Source organism: Desmodus rotundus, chromosome 7 (genome assembly GCF_022682495.2).
Source record: "Desmodus rotundus isolate HL8 chromosome 7, HLdesRot8A.1, whole genome shotgun sequence".
Taxonomy (NCBI): Eukaryota; Metazoa; Chordata; class Mammalia; order Chiroptera; family Phyllostomidae; genus Desmodus; species Desmodus rotundus.
The window spans coordinates 49946546-49970145 of NC_071393.1; the positions used below are offsets into that span (position 1 = coordinate 49946546).

Below are 23600 nucleotides of genomic sequence, written 5' to 3' on the forward strand. Positions count from 1 at the left end.
TGCCTCCTCGAACAACCAAAGAAGGACAAGAACAAATTTAAAAACAAAAAACAACCAGAACTGCCAGAAAATCGAACTCTATGGAAGTCCAACAACCAAAGAGTTAAAGAAACATTCATCCAGACCAATAGGAGGGGCGGAGACGTGCAGCTGGGACAGAGAGGATGTGCAGCAAGGCAGTGGCTGGAGGACTAGGTAGTCCCACATTTGCATGCGGATAAACCAGGACAAAACACTGCACAGCGAGACACACCATGCAACCCACAGTTCCAGCCCAGGGAAATAAAGACTCAAAAACTCTGACTGAATAAACCTTTAGGGGTTGCACTGGTGGGAAAAACTCCCAGCCTCACAGGAGAGTTCACTGGAGACACCAACAGAGTCCAAGAAAGTACACAAACCCACACACCTAGGAATCAGCACCAGAAGGGCCCAATTTGATTGTGGGTAGCGGGGGAGGTGACAACCACCAGAGAACTGAAGGAGCAGCGCTGTTCCCTCTCGGACCCCTCCCCCATATACAGCACCACAAGGCAGCTTCATAGGTTGCCCCACCCTGATGAATACCTAAGGCTCCACCCCTTACTACGTAAATGTGGGCTGAGTCAAAAAAAAGAAATGGCCCAAATGAAAGAACAGATCAAAGCTCCAGAAAAAATACAACTAAGTGATGAAGAGAGAGCCAACCTATGAGATGCACAGTTCAAAACACTGGTAATCAAAATGCTCACAGAAATGGTTGAGTATGGTAATGAAATAGAGGGAAAAGTAAAGGCTATGAAAAGTGAAATAAAGGAAAATGTACAGGGAACCAACAGTGACAGGAAGGAACCCAGGACTCAAATCAACAGTTTGGAGCAGAAGGAAAAAATAACCATTCAACCAGAACATAATGAAGAAACAAGAATTCAAAAAAATAAGGAAAAGCTTAAGAACCTCCAGGACAACTTTAAACATTTCAACATCCAAATCATAGGGGTGCTAGAAGGAGAAGAGGAAGAGCAAGAAATTGAAAACTTTTTGGAAAAAATAATGAAGGAAAACTTCCCCAATATGATGAAGAAAATAGACTTCCAGGAAGTCCAGGAAGCTCAGAGAGTCCCAAAGGAGTTGGGCCCAGGAAGCACACACGAAGGCACATCATAATTACATTAGCCAAGATTAAAGAGAAGGAGACAATCTTGAACACAGCAAGAGGAAAGCAGAGAGTTACCTACAAAGGAGTTCCCATTAGACCATCAGCTGATTTCTCAAAAGAAACCTTGCAGGCAAGAAGGGGCTGGAAAGAAGTATTCCAAATCATGAAATGCAAGGACCTACATCCAAGATTACTCTATCCAGCAAAGCTACCATTTAGAATGGAAGGGCAGATAAAGTGCTTCCAAGATATGGTCAAGTTAAAGGAGTTCATCATCGCCAAGCCATTATTATATGAAATATTAAAGGGACTATCTAAGAAAAAGAAGATGAAAACTATGAACAGTAAAATGACAACATACTCACGACTATAAACAATCGAACCTAAAAAAATAAAAACAAAAACAAACTAAGCAAACAACTAGAGCAGGAACAGAACCAGAGAAATGGAGATCACATGGAAGGTTATCAGCGGGGAGGGAGAGGGAGGAAAGTGAGGGAAGATGTACAGGGAATAAGAAGCATAAACGGTAGGTAGAAACTAGACAGGGGGAGGTTAAGAATAGTATGGGAAATGGAGAAGCCGAAGAACTTACATGGACATGCACTAAAATTGTAAAGGCAAAATTTTTAGATCTTGCCCCACCCTACTCCTTCCAGTACTCTGAATGACTCAATTAGTAATATAAACCTGTATCTATCTTCTGCTTCTCCTACTTAAGGTTTAAAAGTAGTATTCTAATGCCTCCTAGATGAACAGACAACAAATGCCATATAAATCTGTCCACTATTGACTTTGGGCAGCCAGAAATGCCCTGACTTCCTTCAAATATGAGCACGCAAAAACAAACACAAGGTCCATGAAGAGAGTCTGGAAAGTATAAGAAAGAAATGTATCATTCAAAAAGTTATATGAAAACCATTCTTTTGAAAAAGATGTATTATCCTGTAGAAATTAAAAAGAAAGAGTTGGTTTGTTTTGTCAAGGCAATTTTTAAGTGCTTTCACAAAACAGGTAACAAAAGCTCAGATAAAACAAAAGTTCAGGTAAGATAAAAGACTTAGTTTTCTTAAGAGGTTGAAGAATCAAGAAAAAAATAGAAAAATGCCACAGCAGTATTAAAATGGTAGTTAGAAGGAATATTTAAAATTTTACAGCTCAGAAAATGGAACAAAGATTTGAGAGATGATAGCTAGAGAGGAGAGATAATGAGGATCCAATATGTAGCTGATTGATATTCCTGAAGAAATGCAGCAAATAGATTGGAAACACTATTCAAAATAAGAGAGAAAACATCCCAAACTGAAGAGCTGTATTTGCATATCAAAACGGCTTTGTGTGTACCAAGAAATATTAATTAAAAAGCAATACATTCCCAAACATATGCTAGTGATATTATTTAATTTGAGGCAAAAGTTTAACCCCTGTAAGCAACTAGGAGTGAAGGAGAAACAAATTACATGCAAATAAAAACAGGCTGGCTTCAGATTTTTATCTTAAAACATTAGATATCAGATAATAATACAAACATAAAAAACACGTAGACATATGTTGACAAATATGACATTATAGGAAGTAGGAAAGAAGCAAAAAAAAGAAAGAAAATACAAAATGATGACAACAACAATACCAAATACATCTAATATGACAATAAATTAATAAGGGGTGGTCTGATCTATTATTTAAAACAATTCTGAATGGCTTAAAAACATTCAAATCTATGCAGTCTGTAAGGGACACACGTAAGAAAGCTTACAAGTAAAAGGATGTATCTGACCTAATGTCCTTTCCAAGATCTCTTCCAAATTCTGACTGATGACATCTGACAATTTCTTGAATTTCCTGATTTGTTCTTGTGCATAGAATTTCAATCAGTACAGGTTCCTGAGTTCCTGCTCCCTTCACTGCATTTGGTGAACTGCAAACTCCAGGCAGCACAATGTGTAGTTGGCATGAACAGGGCAAGGATCAGTTCTTCCGTTTTTCCACTTAACTCTGATTTGACATCTTTGATTAAATGCTTTCCATACACACTCTCGGTCAGGATCGTGGCCACTCAAAGTGAGATTGATCTTGTACAAATGAAACAGGTGTTCAATCAGATGTATCAGAAGACCCTGGCACAAAGACTGCAAGTGACATGAGTGGAGATTACTGAAGGCTCCGTCTAGCCATCGTGGGCCAGTGGGAGGAATTTTTTTAAATGAATGAAGCTATTCAAAGCTTATCCTTCAAAGCAGCGACTGACCTGCATAGAGCAATATAAACAGTCATTGAACCAAAAGCGCTTTCTATTAAATACTGTGTCAGGGCCGTGCTGGTTTGCACATGTGGTTATTGCTTTAATTCCAATGTTATTTTTTCTCTATATACAATCAATGTAAAGCCATATCATGATGATGTAGTATTAATGCAATATTTGTAAAACATAATTTTCTCACTGCTCTTATTCTAAACAGGATACCAACTTGAATAAAAATCACAATGATATCAAATAAACAAATAAATGGAAAGGCGAACATATACCATACAAATAAAGCAAAAAATTAGACAAAGTACAGTTTCAGTTTTTATGAATGTAGTGTACAATCTACAGTGAAAACAACACCACAATTAAGTTTCCTTCATTTCCTTCGACACAAAATTGTTTATATAACCACATATCAACTTACACATTCGGTTCTACCTCCTGTCAGCACACCGAGCTCCGCCTCACTCTTTGTCGTACTGCAATCCACCCATGATTGGATGCGCCGCAAAGTCTTCCACTGATAAACACTGAAGTTGTCTCCAGTTTTTGTTATTACAAGGACAATGAACATCCTTATATGTTTATCTTTGTAAATGATAACCATCAGCATATAGATGATATTTAAAGCCTGGTCCTGGGTAAGATCACTCTGAAAGTGTAGGGGGGTGGAGAAAAGAGGCCCCAGGATAAGCCTGCGCACTCCGACGTTTTGAAGTCAAGAGATGAGATACACCAGCAAGGGAGACTTGAGGAGGCATAGCCAGGGAGGCAGGAGGAGAAGCAAGAGAGAATGTGGTATTATAGGTCAAGGAATAAAAGTGTTGTAAGAAGAGCAAATGCAACTGTACCAAATGCTACTGAAAAGTCAAGATGAGGACAGTGATATCTTAAAGCAAATTTGACCATGTCATTCTTCCTCAAAACAAAACAAAACGAAAAAACCCCACTATCGATGCCTTCCTAGTATACTGAGAATAAGAATCTCTCCCCCCTTCCCCCCGCCCCCGCCAAGCCCTCACACACACATGCCCTAACGTACACATACACATCTAAAATACCCTACCTAATCAGACTCTTGCCTCCTCTCCAGCCTCGGTTGCATTACCGCCCCTCCTGTTCTCTAACGCTGGACTTTCTTCCAATTTTCAGATGAGCTCCAATTGTCCACAACAGGGACTCTCAAATTCCAATGTATGTAAGAATCATCCGCATTTCTAACAAGTTCCCAGGTGATGTTGGTGCTACTAGACTATGAACTATACTTTTAAGTAGCAAGGACCTAAAATATATTCTTCCCCCTCCTCCTAGCTATCTTCTATTCATTTTTCAGGTTTCAATTTAAGTGTCATTTCCTCAAACCTCCCAAGATAACGAAGGGCTCTTCTTCCATGTTTCCACAGCACCCTGCACGTCTGCATATTAACTGTGACATTTACAACAATTAATTCACTACCTTTCTTCACTGCTTGTCTCCAAGTTCTCTGAGGGCAGAGATTATGTTTCTCTTGTTTGTAGATGCTTCCCTAGTTCCTAAACTCTATGCCTGGCACAAGGGAAGTACACAAAAAATATTTGCTGATCGATTTAAGTAACTATTCAGATCTGTATTTCTTGGCATGGAAATATAATCACAAAATAATAAACTTAAAAATCAGAATCATGGATACAGAGAACATTGTGATGGCTGCCAGACTGGAGGGGGTTGTGGGGGGATGGGTGAAGAGGTGAGAGGATTAAGAAGTGCAGATAGGTAGTTACAGAGTAGCCATGGGGGTGTAAAGTACAGTATAGCAAACGGAGTAGCCAAAGAACTTATACACATGACCCATGGACATGAACAATGGTGTGGGGATTGCCTGAGGGAGTGGGGTTTTCTGGGTGGAGGGGGGCAAAGGGGGAAAAATTGGGACAACTGTAATAGCATAATCAATAAAATATAATTTAAAAAACAAACACCCAGAAAAAAATTTTAAATCAGGTTACAAAACACGTACATAGCATTATCCCAAATAAATATAATTTATTTGCATATAGATAGTCTGGGACCATATATTTAAGAATATAAACAGTATTATGTCTAGATAGCAAGATTTTGAGTAACTTTCTTCTCTGCATTTTCTTGCATATTTTTTATATTTGCCAAAATATTGTTTTTTATTACTTTGTAGCAAAATATTAAGTGAAATTAAACACTGAATTCTGACACTTAAACTTTAGTTTTCCAATATTGTGGTAGTTGCTGTTGTTTTAATGTATAGAACTAACGGTCTGTCCACATTGTTTTAAGTGACTCGGAATTTCCCTAGTAATTTGAAACCAAGTGGAAGGTTAGATCTGGTGATCTACAGCCTAAGTGCTGCTTACCACCGAAAGCTGGCTACAAGAGGAACCTGATTTAAGAAAGTCAGCCAGTTTTTGTAGGACAGCATTTTTGCTAACTCTATTAATGGTGGATCAACAAAATACAGAGGCGGTTTTACACAGACAAGTCAGTGACACAGAACGGAAGTCCATAAATAGACTCGGTAACACACTGGAATTTAAGGTGTGCGAAGCTGACATTTCAAACTAATGAGAAAAAGTGGATTTATTGGATAAATAATATTATGAAACTGCCTAGTTGTTTTGGAAAACAATAGTGCTTATTCTTCTTATCAAGTTTATAATAGATGGATCGGAGATTTAATTTTTTAAGAGAAAGCCATGAAATTTGAGATAAAAATATGACCCAGCAAAGCTTTGCTTGCATTACAGCCAGTTACAGCTTGAGGTCCTCCTCCTGTCTATTCCCTCAACCTCCCCCCGCACCAGGTGGAAAAATTGTCTTCCACGAAACCCGTCCCTGGTGCCAAAAAGGTGGGGGACCGCTGCTCTATAGAATGCCACAGATGGCTTAAGCACATGCACATCCAAGAGACGTTCAGAAGGCTGTTCACCACCGAGTAACGTTATCTAGATGTTTAAATATTTTTAGTGAATTCCCTTATTTTAAAACCCCAAATCTAGAATTCCATGCCAAGGATTCTAACTAAATGTTTATAAAGTCCTCTCTAGAAAACAGACACTTTAAAAGCAAAAATATGAACAATATAGAACATTTTTATAGTTCTCATCAAAATTGCTGCTTAGCAAAATAAACTAAAATTTGAACAATACAATGCTCCTTTAAATAAACTTAAGTATGTTCCCATGCTATTTCACTAAACTACCCATGGCGTTTGCCACACTTAACCGCTACATGCAGAATTAGGCAAGCATTAAAAGAATGCAACACAAGTATTATTATGCTTTGTAGTTAACAGTTTATTGCACAGAAACCCCAGAAAGCCACCAAGCTAAAAGGTATTCATTTCCTGTTTACAATTACCTTTCTTGAGAACACTTATTAGTGCAGGAAAAAAGTATACATTTCTCCGAACTTGTAGGCTCATCAGATAGCTATATTTTGAAAAGGTTAAGCTCTGTTTAGCAAGATAATCCTCAAGAGATGGATGCCAGAGAATTAGATATTCGGTACTTAAATGAACTTCTTATTTGGTACTTAGGAACAAATTGCCAAGAATTAAATTATCATCATCAAATAGAACATTTATTGACTCTCTTGAATAAAGAAAGTGAGACCTACTTGAAGAAAATAATTTTAGAATTAGAAAGAAACCAGTATTTTTAACACTTTGCTCAACCAATAGGAGCTGTAACTCCTCAAAATTATCCTTTGCTTGCAAATTAACAATGGAAATGACTCCAAATAGTAGTTTCATGACTGCTAGATTAAGTTTATATCTTTATTTTCCACACTCAACTTTAGGCTTTCAAGAGGAATTCCAAAGAACATCACATGAAACTGCTATTTGCTGACAAAGACACTGGAGCAGCTTTGAAATTTCCAAAAGTCTTTGCATATAATTACTTTCAAAGACTTAGAAAACCATTGACTTGATAAATGAAAACTAAAAGCCTCAGATGTATAAAGTTATAAATATCATTAAAAAATACCTTCGCCTAAACATAAAATAAACATGAGAATGACCTTTTAGGGACTCAAATTGAATCCGATTGCAATTGCTAAAGAGGGAAGCCAGAGGACTGGAACCCATGAAAGAGGGCAGTAAAGTGTCACAATTTTTACTAAAAGTCAAGTTGAAGAATGTAGACTCAGAATATACCATGAAAAGAGTGAGTAAATTGCTAATAACTGTGTGCTAGTGTAACTGAAAATGATCTTTTAGAATATTGTTCTATACATCTAAAATAGTTAAAATATACTACCAAAAACATTTCTATCTAAACTTCTTAATATTTAATATATTTTAATATTCTTAAAATGTACAGGAGATGATTTCTCAGGATTCCTAGCATGTCTTTTGAAAGACAAGAGACTTTGGAGCCTGCGCTCCCAATGGGCAGGTGACATTTCTCCCAAGGGGGTGCAAACTGGAGACTTATGGGGTGGGGGCAATTATAGAAGCTTAGAGCACAGCTATACAGGGCCATAAACAGATGTACAGTATTTCTGGGGTATTAAAATTTAATAGGGAAGGGCAATTAGGAAAAAAAAAGTCTAGAAAGGCTCCTTAAGGGGGTGATAATGAAAAAAGCTTGAGAAAAACCAAGTTAGACACATCTGGATTTTAATCATTAATCAGAGACAAGACCTTGGGCAAATATCCTGATATTACAGAGCCCAAGCTTCCTCATGGATGTATTGGAAATTATGACTTTATCCTTATAGCTGAAATGTGAGTAGGAAAAATGCAAAGTACACAGCACAGCAGTAGAAGGATAATTACTGTCAAATAAATGTTGACCCCCTTCCCTTTTCTCCTTTTTTATACTCTTCACTAAAGAACACTCAGATTCAAAAGAAGGTGAGACACAAAGAGAAAGGGAAGAAACAGCAGAGATGATGAGTTGTGATCTCTGGACTCAGGTGTGCCCAAGCATGTTGAAATCTAAAGCTTCACGTCCCAAATCTGGGACTTTCTTAGTTGTGCAAGCCTGGTGCAGTTAACTGATTTTTATGAACCTCAGTATCCACGTCTGTACTCCAGAGTTGTCAGGTGGACCAAACAAGACAATGTATGTGACACTCTTTGGGAACCATAAACCACTAAACTGAAGTTACCTCATGGTAGGGCCCGGTTCACGGTGATGATGGCAGGAAACGAAGATACTGACTGGACTGTATGTACTGGGAAGAAATGGAAAAGGACGAAAACTGCTCCCCTCCAGGGTGCAAGAACAGAATCGAGTCTTCAAATCTAAACCTCAAAGGCAGAACTTCTTTGCCAGCTGAAACCTAGTTCAAAACGAAAGCACCAACGGAACTCTTACCTATCTCTTTGCTCTTCATCCGTGAAGTGATCGTCTAACAAGGACTTCCCAAACACTCTGAGCAGCGTATCGTGGCCCTTCTTGTCGGCCGTATGATACACCCGAGAAGCCAGGTACAAGTCAGTGGGGAGCACCCGGGCTGGCACGGTGGCGCACAGACCATGGTGGGTAGGAGTGGAGTGGTCTTGTGGAACTCTGCAATGAAGAAAGAGGGCTTCTTTTATCATTGTGTGGTCTTCTGGCATAAAATACATTCACACTGACAGGTTAGTTCGGGCTTTGAAAAGGATGCCTTCATGTAGGAGGTGAAATTTAAAACTGTAATAGTGATTTATAACAAATTTGCTATCACAGTTGCAGGCCATTGACCAGATCTTCAAAGTCATATATTCAACCGCCTGCTGAAGATAATCAACCTATGTCTTATAGATACCTCAGAATCAACAGATCTAAAAGCAAATCATCCTACCCCTAACCTTTTCTTTTTTGAATTCTTAACTCAGGTGGTGACACCATATTCAGCCACCATGCATTACTGCTTTGAAACTCTGCCCAAATGTTAAAGCTCTGAAGAAGTACATTGTCCATTAAGTAGCATCAACGGAGCCCTGGATCTAACTTCATGTGGTACCTTCTTCCCACAGTGCAAAAACTTGCCTCTCTTGCCTTTCCAAAGTAGAGAAGAAGGCATGAAGAATGACTTCTTTTTTTTTTAATTTTAATTTTTTATTGTTATTCAATTACAGTTGTGTGCCTTTTCTCCCCATCCCTCCACCCCACCGCAGCTGAACCCCCCTCCCTCCCCCACCTCCACCCTCTCCCTTGATTTTGTCCCTGTGTCCTTTATAGTAGTTCCTATAATCCCCTCTCCTCACTGTCCCCTCCCCACTCCCCCCTGCCCATTGTTAGATTGTTCTTAACTTCAATGTGTCTGGTTATATTTTGTTTCCTTTTTAGAAGAATGACTTCTTAATCCTCGGTGTCGCGTGCCATCTGATGAACAAATATTTTTGAGCACCTACTATGTGCCAGACTCTCTGCCATGTGACTTACACACATCCTCTCTGCAATGAGCCTATATGGGAGGTATTATTGTCCTTACATTGGAGTGGGCTTATTTTGAATAAGTGGCAAAATTATTGAGTGGCTTCTGGGATCTAAACACAATGCTGCTGACTGTAAGCCAATTTCCCTCCCGTACTGTCTGTTAATGGCCCCTGAGGCAGAAACAGCCCTTATCCAATACCACCCCATCCCCACCTCCCTGCTTAAGTTATACTCTTACATTAGCCAAATGATGACCTTTCCATCAAGTCAAATGAACTTTATATATTCAGATGATGTTTTCTGTGAAGCCACAGCTGATAGTATTGATGATCCTTCTTGAAATTGCTCCTCCCCCATCCATGAGCTTTTTTAAGCCTGTACTATCTCAGCTCTACATCTGCCTCTCAAATGAATCATAATTCGACTGGCTCTTCTTTCTCCATTTCCTAAACTGGGTATGGCTTCCAAGGCTGAACTTTCTCTTTCTCCATTGAAACAAATCAGTATCAGCGTCTCAGCTATTTCCTCTGTGCTGAGAGCTCCCAAATCCTGTCTCCGATGTCACTGTCTCACCCAGATTCCTCATCTTCCAGATATAAAACAGTGGAGCCACCTTTGACTCCTCTTTCCTTCACCTGCATAGCCGATGAAAAACTTCCTCCCTGCACAGCGTTGCTCAGGTGTGCTCCTTTTCCCTCCGCACTTCCAACACCGTCCAGGTCCTCAACACCTCACCCTGCACTCGCAACAGCCAGTCCGACTGAGCACTGCACCCTCTGTCTCTTCCCCTGTCCACTACCTCCTGCAAAAGTCTATCACATTGACCTCTAAACACTCCTTTACCCGGCATGATGGTTCTTTGTCACTTGCTGCATTCATCTAACGTCTTGTCTCTAAGTTTCAAGGCCCCTGACATCTGGCCCCACTTCTGATCTAGTGGTGAAGAGTGGAGCGTGCAGTGGACTCAGACTGCCTTTGCTCAAGTCCTGTTTAAAATTACTCACAGTCATAAGCAAATCAACTGCTTTACATTTCAGTAAATTTGGAATAACAACATTAGCACACGCTGGATAAAATTACTTTCAGGAAGAAGGGAGTGAATGCATTTAAAACAGCATCTCTCACATGGTAGATGTTTGCTATTATTATCAGTCACCGGGGCAATTCAGAGAATCAGCAAGACCTGCCAGTTCTCTCGGTGATGGATAGAATGCTGCCTCTCCTTTTGTCCATTTCTAAACATCCTTCAACAACACCCCCAAGACAAATTTTCCTGCCACATTTAATTATTTTCCTGTTCTACAAATATATTTTTTCATACACTGCCCTATTTTGGTGCCACCCATTCTGACCATTTCTTTCTCTAATAGGTTAATGCAGGTCTGCGCACCCATTGCTTTACACGTCTGCATAGTATCATAATGTGAAGAATCCAGTCTTCGGAGCTGGCAGGGCCTGGATCGGAATCTCAGCTCTAACACTTGCAAACTGTATCACTAACTTCTCTGAAGATCTTCTGCAAAAATGAGAATAAAAATCCCTAACTTTCGCCTTTGTAAGAATCGGTGACAGTGCCTGTTGTATTTGTATTGCTATAGTTATTAACTTCCACTGCACTGCACAATGCCTGTTGCTAGGCACTTCTCACTGACAGAGCGGTCTGTGCCACTTCTGAAACAGCACAGGGCCCAAAAAGAACAGAACGTGAAATCCGTGCCTGTTCGAGTGCAGGAGGGTAAAGAGAGGAAAATCTAAAGCACTTAGAAATGCCTGAGATGAAGAGACCTAACTGGAGGGGTGAAAATGGGTGTCCAGGAAGTAGGGATCCTAAGAAAGAACTGGAAAAAAAGACGGGAGAAAAAGGTGAGCTCTGATGTCAAGCTCATCTACATCATCATTCTGTCTGGGGCAAGTCCTGGCTGGTGGAGAGCACTTGAGATTACATTACATTTTTTTTTTTTTGTTAACAAAGCAACACCACCAATCTGAATTCCTTCTTTCCCATTATACTGTAATAACATAGATTTGTAAGTGAATATCCCTTGGTTATGGAGCTAAACACTGTATTTTCAAAACAGGGCTAAATTCCCAAGAAAACATTTTAATTTAGGAGCTATGCACAGGTGAGAAAAGTTAGGTTAAAAAATGATTAAGAAAATACAGCAAGGAATAAACGATGTTCAGAAACACTTTTCTAAAGTTCTATTTTATTACATAATTTTTAATATCATATTATTATTCCTCTGCATCTCATTCTTATTTCTCTGTAAGGGGAATTTCTGGTTTCAGTTTTAATGAATTAACACAGTACTACATATATCAAAAAGATCTACAAATATTTTTGGCATGCTGAAGAAAGGCTGTGTGTTTTTATAGCATGCTCTCCTTAAAAAGGACTATTTGTCATTCTTTGAAACACTAAGACATAAAAAAGAAAAGACTCTGTGTGTGGCCACGCTACTTTGCTTAATGCATTAAATGCAAGGTTTTTTAGGGGGGAAAATCAAGCAGTTTCTGCTTCATTGATAATCTGACAGTAACTATTTATTGAAGGTAAAATACTTGTTGTCTGCTGTCACTATTTGTTTTAATACATAATCTTGCTAACTAAATGAGCTTAAAGCAATGCAGATAAGCAATGGCATGCGCAGGGTCACTTAAATGCCAGTTTGACTCTTTCATAAACTTTGGAATTCTTTTCCCATGAGTCCATTTTCAGCTACTAAATTGTGAGTAATATCCATTTACAAAGTTTAGGCCGGCCATAAAAAGGTTGTCTTCCATGTCCAGCACACCTTGCAGTGCCCTGAGCCACAACAAAAGCTAATAATTAAAGCTTCTTTAAGCCCCCATAAACAGTTAAATGAAGAAGAATCTAGAATAAACCAACCCATAAAAATCCGGTGGTGAAATAAGGAGAAAATCTGTTTCAACAAGATGGACAGCAAAAGATAAACCCATAAATCTAAACTGCATTTACAGACTGTTATTCAAAATTGTGGTTACCGCTTGGTATAGCAAGGAAGTCCACTGCAAATGTGGCAGGGGGGGAATCATGAAATAACAGTAGAGAATAAAAAAGCTATCTAAATAACCCATTTAACTGGCCTATGGAAATTCTGCTCTGGGTTGTCTTTTATTTTACTTTGTTTTATAAAAACAAAGTTAACCAGTATAATAAGCAGTTAATCTAAATTAGGCATTGCATAGATTGAAAGAAATCAAATCTAACCTGTTAACATTTATTTTCTTTAGTCTCACAAAGAGCTATTTTTATTCTAGCTATTGTTAGGTCATTACACCAAGCGCCGTGATCAGAACTAGAAACACAAGGGTGGAGCAGAGCATGCGGGCCCTAACGACGCTATCTGCCAGCAGCCCTTCTGTGAGGAGGCTTAATTTAAATCTCATACACACATTCCAAAACCATTCCATTTAAAAATGCATTTTCAGGTATCAGTGCTACTTAAATAACTTCTCTTCAGACAGTAAAATTTGTAAGCTTTAGTTACTTTTGCTTTAATAGCTTTTGATCCTGCCAGGGTTTTGTAGACTTCCTCTGTTGTGGAATTCCTAATTTACTTTTTTGTGCTCGCTTAACTTCTTTTCCTCTGATTTGCAACAATTCTGATGATTTCACCTTTAAAAAATATAAAAGTATGCTGTTAAGAAACGTTGTGAGAATTAGATCTTTCATATTTAATGGCCCCTCTCATATTTAGGCAACTAATTTCTATGCATATTTTATAACAACATGGAAATCCTCAAGTTGAGCTGATATATTCCTATAACTCCCTTCCCAAATTCTTACACATATACCTTTGCAGCAATAAAAATATTAGTACCATATTTATTTATAATGTTTTTATTGCCTTCAAACTATTAAGAAAGTGTGACTTTTTTCCCCTCCATAGATCTACTCTTCTTGACTGGTATTTTTACTAAGACTCATGCTTGCTCAGTCTCTTAAAGTTCGGCATGACTGGTGGCCGCAAGTACAAACCAACATGAACGTTAATGCTTTGCATACTTATTTTGAGCAACGCTTATCAATTTGTACTTCCTTACAACTGCACTCTTTTCTATTTCTACTGCTTGAAAACAACCAATGCATGTTTATCCCTTAAATGATTGCCTTTTCATCATAGGTATCAGTATTATTTTCCTAGATTTCCTAGAAAGTTTGTAGAATTCATGGTAATAGTTCATCTAAAAATATTTTTCTTTGTGGGTTTCTCAGCTTGGATTTAAGAAAGAAAGTAGGGTGGCTTTTTTGGGACAAAGCAGAGAGATGTGGCTAAATAAGTGGGGAAGGAGACCAGGAAAAGGGAGGTTTTCGTAAATGAGGCAGCCAGTCTGGGATCAGTGCAGTCGTGAGCAGAGAGCTGTTGCAATTTCCTGAGCGAGAAAGCGATGACGAATGAGGAAAGCTCAGAGTACAGATCATTCCATCTCACCATCCAGTTAATGTTTAAATTTCTTCTACAGTTTCCCCACCAAATGGTTATTCATTCTGGCTTGAACGTGATCAGGAACAAAGGATTGAGAACTCTTTGAAGCTCTTCTGATGGTTAGAAGTTTGGATTATTATAGAACCTAACAACTTTTATCCACTAGTCTTAATTCAAACCTCACAATCTAACTCTCTTCCTTTTGACAGACAGTCAAATACTTGAATGCAGTTGACTCCCCTGGGCCTGCATGCCCCTCTCCCACCCCCGGCTCAACATCCCCAGTGCCTTCAGCTCTGCCTTACAGGACATAGCTTTGAAAAACTGTGCTTTGTCATCTTGAATGTTCTCTTCCAGCCTTCAATTTGTCAGCGTTTCCCCTGGGATTGGATATCCCTATCTCAACACAGTATTTAAGATGTTATGGGATCAAATCAAAAGGAAAAAAAGATCCTTTTCTATGGTATTTGTCAAGCAATACAAACTATGATTGCATTTGTTTTCCTATAACTAAATTATAGCCTAAAATGCTGAAGTCTTTTTCACATTTGTTCTAAGTCGTATCATCCCATATCTATGCATTTAGTTTGTGGATCCAAAAGCAGAACCATATATACTTTTATCCCAATTAAATTTCACCTGAGATCTGACTAACCAAGTCTAACCAAGACACATTTTGAATGTTACCTGCAAATCCAATCAGTAAATTCTCCATGTTCTCATCCAAATTATTAGGAAGTATGATGAATTGGACACAGCCATACAGCAGTCCACAGGAACTTTCCCCGGGAAGTGTGCATCCTTTGCATAACTACATACAAATCCATCTAGCAGTTCACCTGACTGCAGTCTTGTCTACGGAACTGTCACTGGGAGGCTTCCATACATGGATGGCTCAAGTCCAAAGGATGATAACAACAACTAATGTGTACTGCGTTTTCTTGTATACCGGGCTCTCCCCCATGATACTATTGTCTTGAACTGTCTAACGCTTTTCCGATGCTCAGTCTAGCAATTCTAGGAAAAGAAATAAGGTTGGTCTTCAATGGCTTGTCCCTTAGGGAAGCTGGTTCCAAGTGATTACTGCTTCCACATATACAGGTTCAAACACAATTCTTTTAATGATACATTTAACCATTCTAGAATTTTGTCTAAGATAAATCATTCACTACAGAAACAAAAACCCTGACCCTTAAAAAACTAAAACTCAGATTTGCCACTGTCAGCATCCAGGCATCTGGCACCCACCTCTCCCACTGCAGCAGCTCCTGAAAGCCGCTGCCGCCAGGCCCTCAGCAGCCTCAAACCTGCCTGTCCGAGCCGGCAGGCTCAGAGAGCTACCTTAGCTCCTAAAACCTTTACAACCTTGGGCTTCAAGCTTCTTTTATCAATTCCTTTTGTCTGCCTTCTAAACGAAAGATCCTTCTCCCTGTCAAATTTAAGAAAATCAAAGTGCACGTTTATCAGCTTCCTTTTCTCTTTGTCATATTTCTGTTTATTTAAAACCTCATCCTTTTTCGAAAAATAAATGAAGGCAGCTCTGTCATATGTTGTCATCGCACTATTTATCCATAATGACAGTGTTATTCTTCCTTTTTTCTCTCTTTGCATCAAAACTAACAAAAAAAATACTTTTTTTGTTTTCAGCATCATTCAGAAGTCTCACCCCTTCTGGAGCTTAGCCTTCTTGATATAATTGTTATAGCCACATGCCACTTTTATGTTTACCTATGGGTATGTATTTCTTCTTTCATCTTTTATATACTTTTAAAACTTAATGCAACAGAGCACTCCCAATTGTTTTGTGAGGATTTGGGAGGCTGTAAGGTATCTCTTACACTCCCTTCCGTTTAGAATCTCAAGATAAGTATCTAAATCTTTTTACATATTTTTGACCTTTTTTCCTCCTAAAATGCTCAACAATCCTCTCTCTCATGGGCTATGGTGTCAGTCATTTCTTCACAGAGTCTCAATTATCTAATTTCGCTTTTTGTGGGTCATGACTTCGACTAGAGCAGGGGCGTCAAACTCATTTTCACCGGGGGCCACATCGGCCTCCATGTAATTTCCCCTCCTTAACAGTTAAGGAGCAGTTGCATTTATACAGCCCTAAAGTTATTTCGGCCCTTTGAAGGCAACCGCGAGGCTGATGTGGTCCCCGGCGAAAATGAGTTTGACACCCCTGGACTAGAGTCTTAATAACCTAATGAGCTTGTAAGAGTAGAAATGGTCAATAAAGTGTAGATTGATGAATTCTCTACTTTTTAACTGAATGAGACCTTATGGCATATATGTGAGCTGTAAAAGTCCTGCACTGCTCCTCTCTCACACCTCTGTGCTAGGTCTACTAGCTGTGAGCTATGCCCCAAAAAAGGATCCTTTAAAAAAAAAAAAAAGCAGTCTTCTTGTCCCAGTCCGCTCATCTGGCTGGGTGTGCTGGGGTATACTGTTTCTCATCCCTGTGATGGAGACGCTAGAGACTAACTTTATGGCTTCAAATGTCCAAACAGGGTAAAGTTCATGAATAATAACTGCTCTTGAGTAGTTAACATAAATGAATACATGCAAGGTCCCCGGCGAAGACTCGGTGGGATGAGTCACAGGAACACTTCCAAAGCTATTTTCTGGGGCATTTGTGCTGTGGCCCCCAGTAACCCACAACATAAACCATAAAGTCTTGTCAGACATTCTCTTCTCCTCCCCTTGAAACACTTCTGTTTTCAGCTGAGAGCTCCCTTCTTCCATTCTCCAAGTCTCTCTCATCGAACCGTTCCTCCTAGTCTCATGAGGGACATTCCATCTCTAGTCATTTTGCCGCTGAGAAGATGTTCCTGTACTTAACCAGACACCTACTGCTTGTTATGAACAGGCAGCGCTGATAAGTGATAAAGAGTGAGAGTTCCAGAATTAGACCGCCTCAATGCAAGTCCTGCCGCCAGTCCTACCAAAGATGGTTTGTACTTGGATGAATTATTTATGCTCTTTATGACTCAGTTTTTTTCAACTATGAAATGAGGCTAATAATAAGGTTGTTATTAGAAAAAAATAAGGTAATTTTTTATTACCTTAGCAAAGTGGTTCACACATAGTCAATACGCAATAAAGTCTAGTTACCTTAGGAAAGGACTGCCTTTTTTTAAAAAAATAAATATTTTGCATAACTTCTTAATAATACAGCGTATGGCAGAAGTAACGCCTGCTTGAGTGTGGTTGGTAGGGTACACACATGTCTCACAAGAGATGGAGAGCAATTTGAACACTTCACCTAAAACGTCATATGGCATGCGTGAGTGTGATACTGTTATGTCAGAGAATTACATGCCTGTGATTCTGTAATAAAACATTTTGTAATAAAAAGGGGAATTATTTGTGCTGGACCCTGTATTTAATAGCAGCCACAACAAGCCAAACAAATTAACATTTGGGGACTTTTCTAATGAGGGATTTAAATTCCTGACAGGCTATGGTAGTTAAACTGCTGTCCAGAAAATCCATTGCATTTTTGATACATTTGGTAGCTAAACATTTGCCTCTCGTGCCCACATTGTATTTCCCAAGTGCCAACATTCAGATAGAAGGATAGACAACACTACCTGTGCCCACCAGTCTAACACTTTTTCAAGATGTCATAGTTTTCAAAGATGCTCTCTTGAGTTTTTCACACGTACAAGGTGTCAGCCTGACACACAGGATTCACCTGACGGAGTTAGCCATGAGTGCATTTGCTTTGCTTTGTCGGGCTGCACTTCACACCCCAAGCACGTGCTTTAGAAAGACAGCATGACTGCTGATAGAGCTGGTCACCAATCACAGGGTAAGTCTCTTCTCCCTGACAGCAGTGGTAGATTTTCTCTGGCCAACCATTACTTGATCTTCCTACTATTTATTATCACCAGAGGATCGAAGTGCTAGCACCATACGGGATGGAACTAAGAAAGCAGGGCTTGAGAAATAAAGAGAAACCAGGAGGCAAGTGCACTAATCCAGACATAAAGTCACCAGGACCCAGATTTGGAAGGGAGCAACTGGAAAAGACAAGAAAAAATTATAAGCAATAATGTTTAGGAGGAATTTAGGCCTTGGAGACTGATTATATGTGAAATGCAAAAGGTCACAGATAAATTCAAGGTTTCAGAGTTGGAAGTTTTGGACAAGAGCTGAAGAACAGGTGGTAATGGCCCATGGACTTGGGTGAAGCATAGTAGAAACATGGTCGTTTGGTGGGGAAAGGAGAATCCGAAAAAAAGAGGGACTGACCAGGAATTCTGTTTACCCAAGAAGTGATATCCACGTGAGTGAGTCAGAGGGAGGATCCTTGTGATAATCAAGATAATATACTGCGTTTCGGGGAAAAGTGGTTTTTTTATAAATCCTAGTAGTAATGTGTCTATTTTTAAATAAACATTTATTTAAGGCAAAAAGTGACTCAAATTAAAGAACAGACTAAGTAAATAGTAGTAAGGTCATATGCAAATAAGGTGATAATTATTTAAATTATACATAAATAAAATGAATCTGGGAAACATTCTAACAATAGGAAAACACTCAGGGGTAAGGATAAACCTAAAAGGGGTGAAGTTGTAAATGCTACAGTGTACCCCAGTCCTGGGCCCAGGGTTACGGTTCCCGATTCCCTCAAGATGGTAAGGGTAAGAACTGGTCAATTCCTGAAAGCCCTGGGGTTCCTTCCTGTCTTAAAAATCTGTCTTTTCTCCCCGGAGTTGCAATTAGGTTTGAAACTGAAAGCCTTCAAAAAGAGATTTTCCATTTTCCCAAATGGACAACTTGCACATCTGAGGCCTTTTTTCAGGGTGAACTGCCCCACATTCTTTGGCCCTCGCCTGGGTCATTTCTTCACACCTGCGTATCTTCAACTCTCATAATTCTGTTTTCAACATAAATAGTGTTTTACCTTTAAAGACACCCATTTGGCTGCTTTTGAATCAGGTGCGGGCCGTTCATCTTCCAAAAGTTTACTTGATTCATCTGCTGGCTGAATTTCCGAAGTTTCCTGAGGCTTAAATGACATACTTTCTGTTTCCGAGGCTCCCTTTTCTGATGCATCCTCTTGATCAATCTGGAAAGCACTTGATGCGGCTTCAGAAAATTCCTCCAACTCGTTCTGATAAAAAACATAAAGGTGTAAGAACTTTTTTATTGGTCCTTCCAAAGTTTTCTCATATAATGTTTTTTCTTGGACAACAAAATAATTATAAAAGGCATGAATGAAATTAAAAAGAGGTAGTAACTTTCCTTTGCAAATTTACAAAGAGAAACTGAAATTGACTTAAGAAAAATACAAAGTCTGGCAAATTATTTTCCTCAGCCCTTGTCTTAGAAAATAGAGACAGTTATTATGCACCATCTCTAAGGAAATGAGACTCCAATCTAACCCTGACTATACTCCACACTCACACAGAATCAAGGCCCACTGAAATATTTAACCTCTGCCCAACCTGAGATTCTTCAGTCCTGAAAAATGGGGTTCCTCCTAGCTTGATGCTCTTCCAGAACCCTACTTTGAGGTACTCAGAGAAAAGTTGACCCAGAGACCTCAAGAAGACCACCTGGACACCCCCATTCCATCCCAAGCCCAAATAAAAAGTTCTCACAAAATATCACTTCTACCTCTGTGTTGAGTTCCTTAGACATGCCTCACTCTCACCACTCTTACTCAACATCGTTCTAGAAGTCCTAGCCAGAGCAGTCAGGCAAGAGAAAAAAGTAAAAGAAATCCATCTTGAACATGAAGAAGTAAAAGTGTCACTTTTTGCAGATGATACGTTCCTGTATATAGAAAACTCTAAAGACTCCTCCAAAAAATACTATTAGAAGCAATAAACAAATATAGTAAAGTTGCAGGATACAAAATCAATATATAAAAATCTACTGCATTCCTATACGCTAACAATGAAATTTCAAGAAAAAATTGCAAAACAAAAACCTTTTGCAATTCCAACAAAAAAAAATACCTAGGAATAAACTTAACAAAGGATGTGAAAAACCTATATGCTGAAAACTACAAAGCATTACTCAAAGAGATTGAAAAAAGACACAATGAATGGAAAGATCTTTTGTGTTCATGGATTGGAACAATCAACATAATTAAAATGGCCGTATCACCCAAAGCAATACAGATTTAATGCAATTCCCATCAAAATCATAATGTTATTTTTTAAAGAAATAGAACAAAAATCATAAGATTTGTATGGAACCACAAAAGTCTTTGAATAGCCAAAGGAACACTGAGAAAAGAGAATAAAGCCAGAGCTATCACACCACCTGACTTCAAATTATACTACACAGTTACAATAATCGAAACAGTGCGGTATTGGCAGAAAAACAAACACACGGACCAATAGAACAATTAAGAGCCCAGAAAAAAAGCCATGTGTATATGAGCAAATAATTTTTGACAAAGGGACCAAAAACACAATGGAGAAAAGAAAGCTTCTTCAATAAATGGTGCTGGGAAAATTGGAAAGCCACATGCAAAAGAATGAAGCTGAATTACAAGTTTGTTCCCATGTACAAAAATTAATTCAAAATGGGTCAGAAACCTAAATATAAGATCTGAAACAATAAATTACATAGAAGAAAACATATGTGCTAAACTTATGGATCTTGGTTTTAGAGAAGATTTTATGAAATTGACACCAAAGGCAAGGTAAGTAAAGGCAAAAATAAATGAATGTGACTACATCAACCCAAAAAACTCCTGCACGGCAGAAGAACCCAACAACAAAACACAAAACTAACCTAATGGGAGATAGTATTTTCAAACTACAGCTCTGACAAAGGGGTTAATTTCCAAAATACATAAAAAACTCATACAAAGCAACAGCAAATGAACAACTGAATTAAAAAATGGGCAGAGGACCTGAACAGACACCTCTCCCAAGAAGAGATACAAATGGCCAACAGACATAATAACCGATGTTCAAATTCACTAGCAAATTATTTGGGAAATGCAAATTAAATCTACAATGAGATACCCCCCACACCTGTTAAAATGGCTATTCTCAACAAGACAAGTACCTTCAACAGATAATTGGATAAAGAAGATGTTGTGGCCACTGTAATCAAAACAGCCTGGTACTGGCATAAAAACAAGCACATAGACCAATGGAACAGAACAGAGAGCCCAGAAATAAACTCAAGTCTTTATGGTCAATTAATATTTGACAAAGGAGGCAGGAGCATAAAATGGAGAAAAAAGAGCCTCTTCAACAGATGGTGTTGGGAGGAGATCTGGACAGCTACGTGCAAAAAAATGAAACTCGATCACCAACTTACGCCATACACAAAAATAAACTCAAGATGGATAAAAGACTTAAATATAAGTCGTAACACCATAAAAGTCCTAGAGGAAAACACTGGCAGGAAAATCTCAGACATTCCACGCAGCAACATCCTCACAGAAATGTCCCCTAAAGCAAGGGACATAAAGGAAAGAATAAACAAATGGGACTTCATCAAAATAAAAGGCTTCTGCATGGCTAAAGAAAACAGCACCAAATTACAAAGAGAACCAACAGTATGGGAAAACATATTTGCTCATGATACCTCAGACAAGGGCCTGATCTCCAAAATATATAAAGAACTCACACAGCTCCACTCTAGGAAGACAAACAACCCAATTAAAAAATGGGCAAAGGACTTGAACAGACACTTCTCCAAGGAAGACATACAGAGGGCCCAGAGACACATGAAAAGATGCTCAGCATCACTAGCCATCAGAGAGATGCAAATTAAAACCACAATGAGGTACCATCTCACACCAGTCAGAGTGGCCAACATAAACAAATCCACAAACAAATGTTGGAGAGGATGCGGAGAAAAGGGAACCCTAGTGCACCGTTGGTGGGAATGCAGACTGGTGAGGCCACTGTGGAAAACAATATGGAATTTCCTCAGAAAACTAAAAATGGAACTGCCCTTTGACCCAGCAATTCCGCGGCTGGGATTAAGGGCAGTTCCCAGAAACACCCATCCAAAAGAACCCTGAAACACCCATCCAAAAGAACCTGTGCACCCCAATGTTCATAGCAGCACAATTTACAATAGCCAAGTACTGGAAGCAACCTAAGTGCCCATCAGCAAATGAGTGGATCCAAAAACTATGGTACATTTACACAATGGAATTCTACACAGCAGAGAGAAAGAAGGAGCTTATACCCTTTGCAATGGCATGGATGGAACTGGAGAGCATTGTGCTAAGTGAAATAAGCCAGGCGGTGAGGGACAAATACCATATGATCTCACCTTTAACTGGAACATAATCAACAAAAGAAAAAAGCAAACAAAATATAACCAGAGATATTGAAGTTAAGAACAATCTAACAATCAGCAGGGGGGAGTGGGGAGGGGACAGTGAGGAGAGGGGATTACAGGAACTACTATAAAGGACACATGGACAAAATCAAGGGGGAGGATGGAGGTGGGGGAGGGAGGGGGGTTCAGCTGGGGTGGGGTGGAGGGATGGGGAGAAAAGGCACACAACTATAACTGAATAACAATAAGAAATTAAAATTAAATTTTAAAAAAGAAGATGTTGTGCATATATACTATGGAATATTACTCAGCCATAAAAAACATGAAATACTGCCATTTGCAAAAACATGGATGGATCTCGAGTACCTTGAGTAGATTATGCTAAGCAAAATAAGCAGACAAAAAAAGCTAAAACCCATATGATTCACTCACATGTGGGATATAAAACTGAAATTCATAGACACAGACCACAATATGGTGGTCACCAGAGGGAAGGGGGTACGGAGATAGTTAAGGGTAAAGGGGTCAAACATAGGGTGCCGGAAGATGATTAGACTTTGGGTGGTGGGCACACAATGCCATATACAGATCATGTATCACAGAGATGTACACTTGAAGCCTATATGATCATATTAACCTATGTCCACCCAATGAATATGAGAATGGCAGAGCCACAAAAAAAGTCTCACTGACTTCATGTGTATCTCATCAAGTCTTAAGGAGAGCATCTTTTTAGTCATATCTGGGGATTACTCAATTTTAAATCAAGTTTATGTGGGATTATGAGGCACTAGCAATTAAAACTTCACTGCCTCAGGTTAGCAGATGAAAAAACCAATCTGACTTAAATAAAAATCTGAATTCCACAGAATGATTTGAAAATGAAACTGTATCTTTGTTCTTTGATATATTTGTTAATAAGTAAAATAAGTAGTAAAGATGGCATACAGTATCAAATGCTGTAAAAGCTTATTAATAAGCAATTGATGGCTGAGTCACGAAATTTGATTGTAAAATACAGTCTGAATCTGGAGCTCATGCTTTCATAAAGCTACTAGATGGTGTTGTGGGAAGAACAAGAGTTTTGTAACCAGATGGGAATGAA

The 23600-nt window shown here is 38.9% G+C and overlaps 1 protein-coding gene across 1 annotated transcript in view; it reads right to left on the reverse strand.

Annotated features, from left to right (window-relative positions):
- The window catches only part of TTC6 (tetratricopeptide repeat domain 6), a 191266-nt gene that overhangs the window by 95516 nt on the left and 72150 nt on the right, over positions 1–23600 (reverse strand). Inside the window, exons 5-7 of the mRNA XM_053927694.1 lie at positions 19134–19343; positions 13283–13410; positions 8724–8918 (exon numbers count right to left, since the gene is read on the reverse strand). Of these exons, the coding sequence (XP_053783669.1) occupies positions 8724–8918; positions 13283–13410; positions 19134–19343 (533 nt within the window). The remainder of the gene's footprint in view (positions 1–8723; positions 8919–13282; positions 13411–19133; positions 19344–23600) is intronic.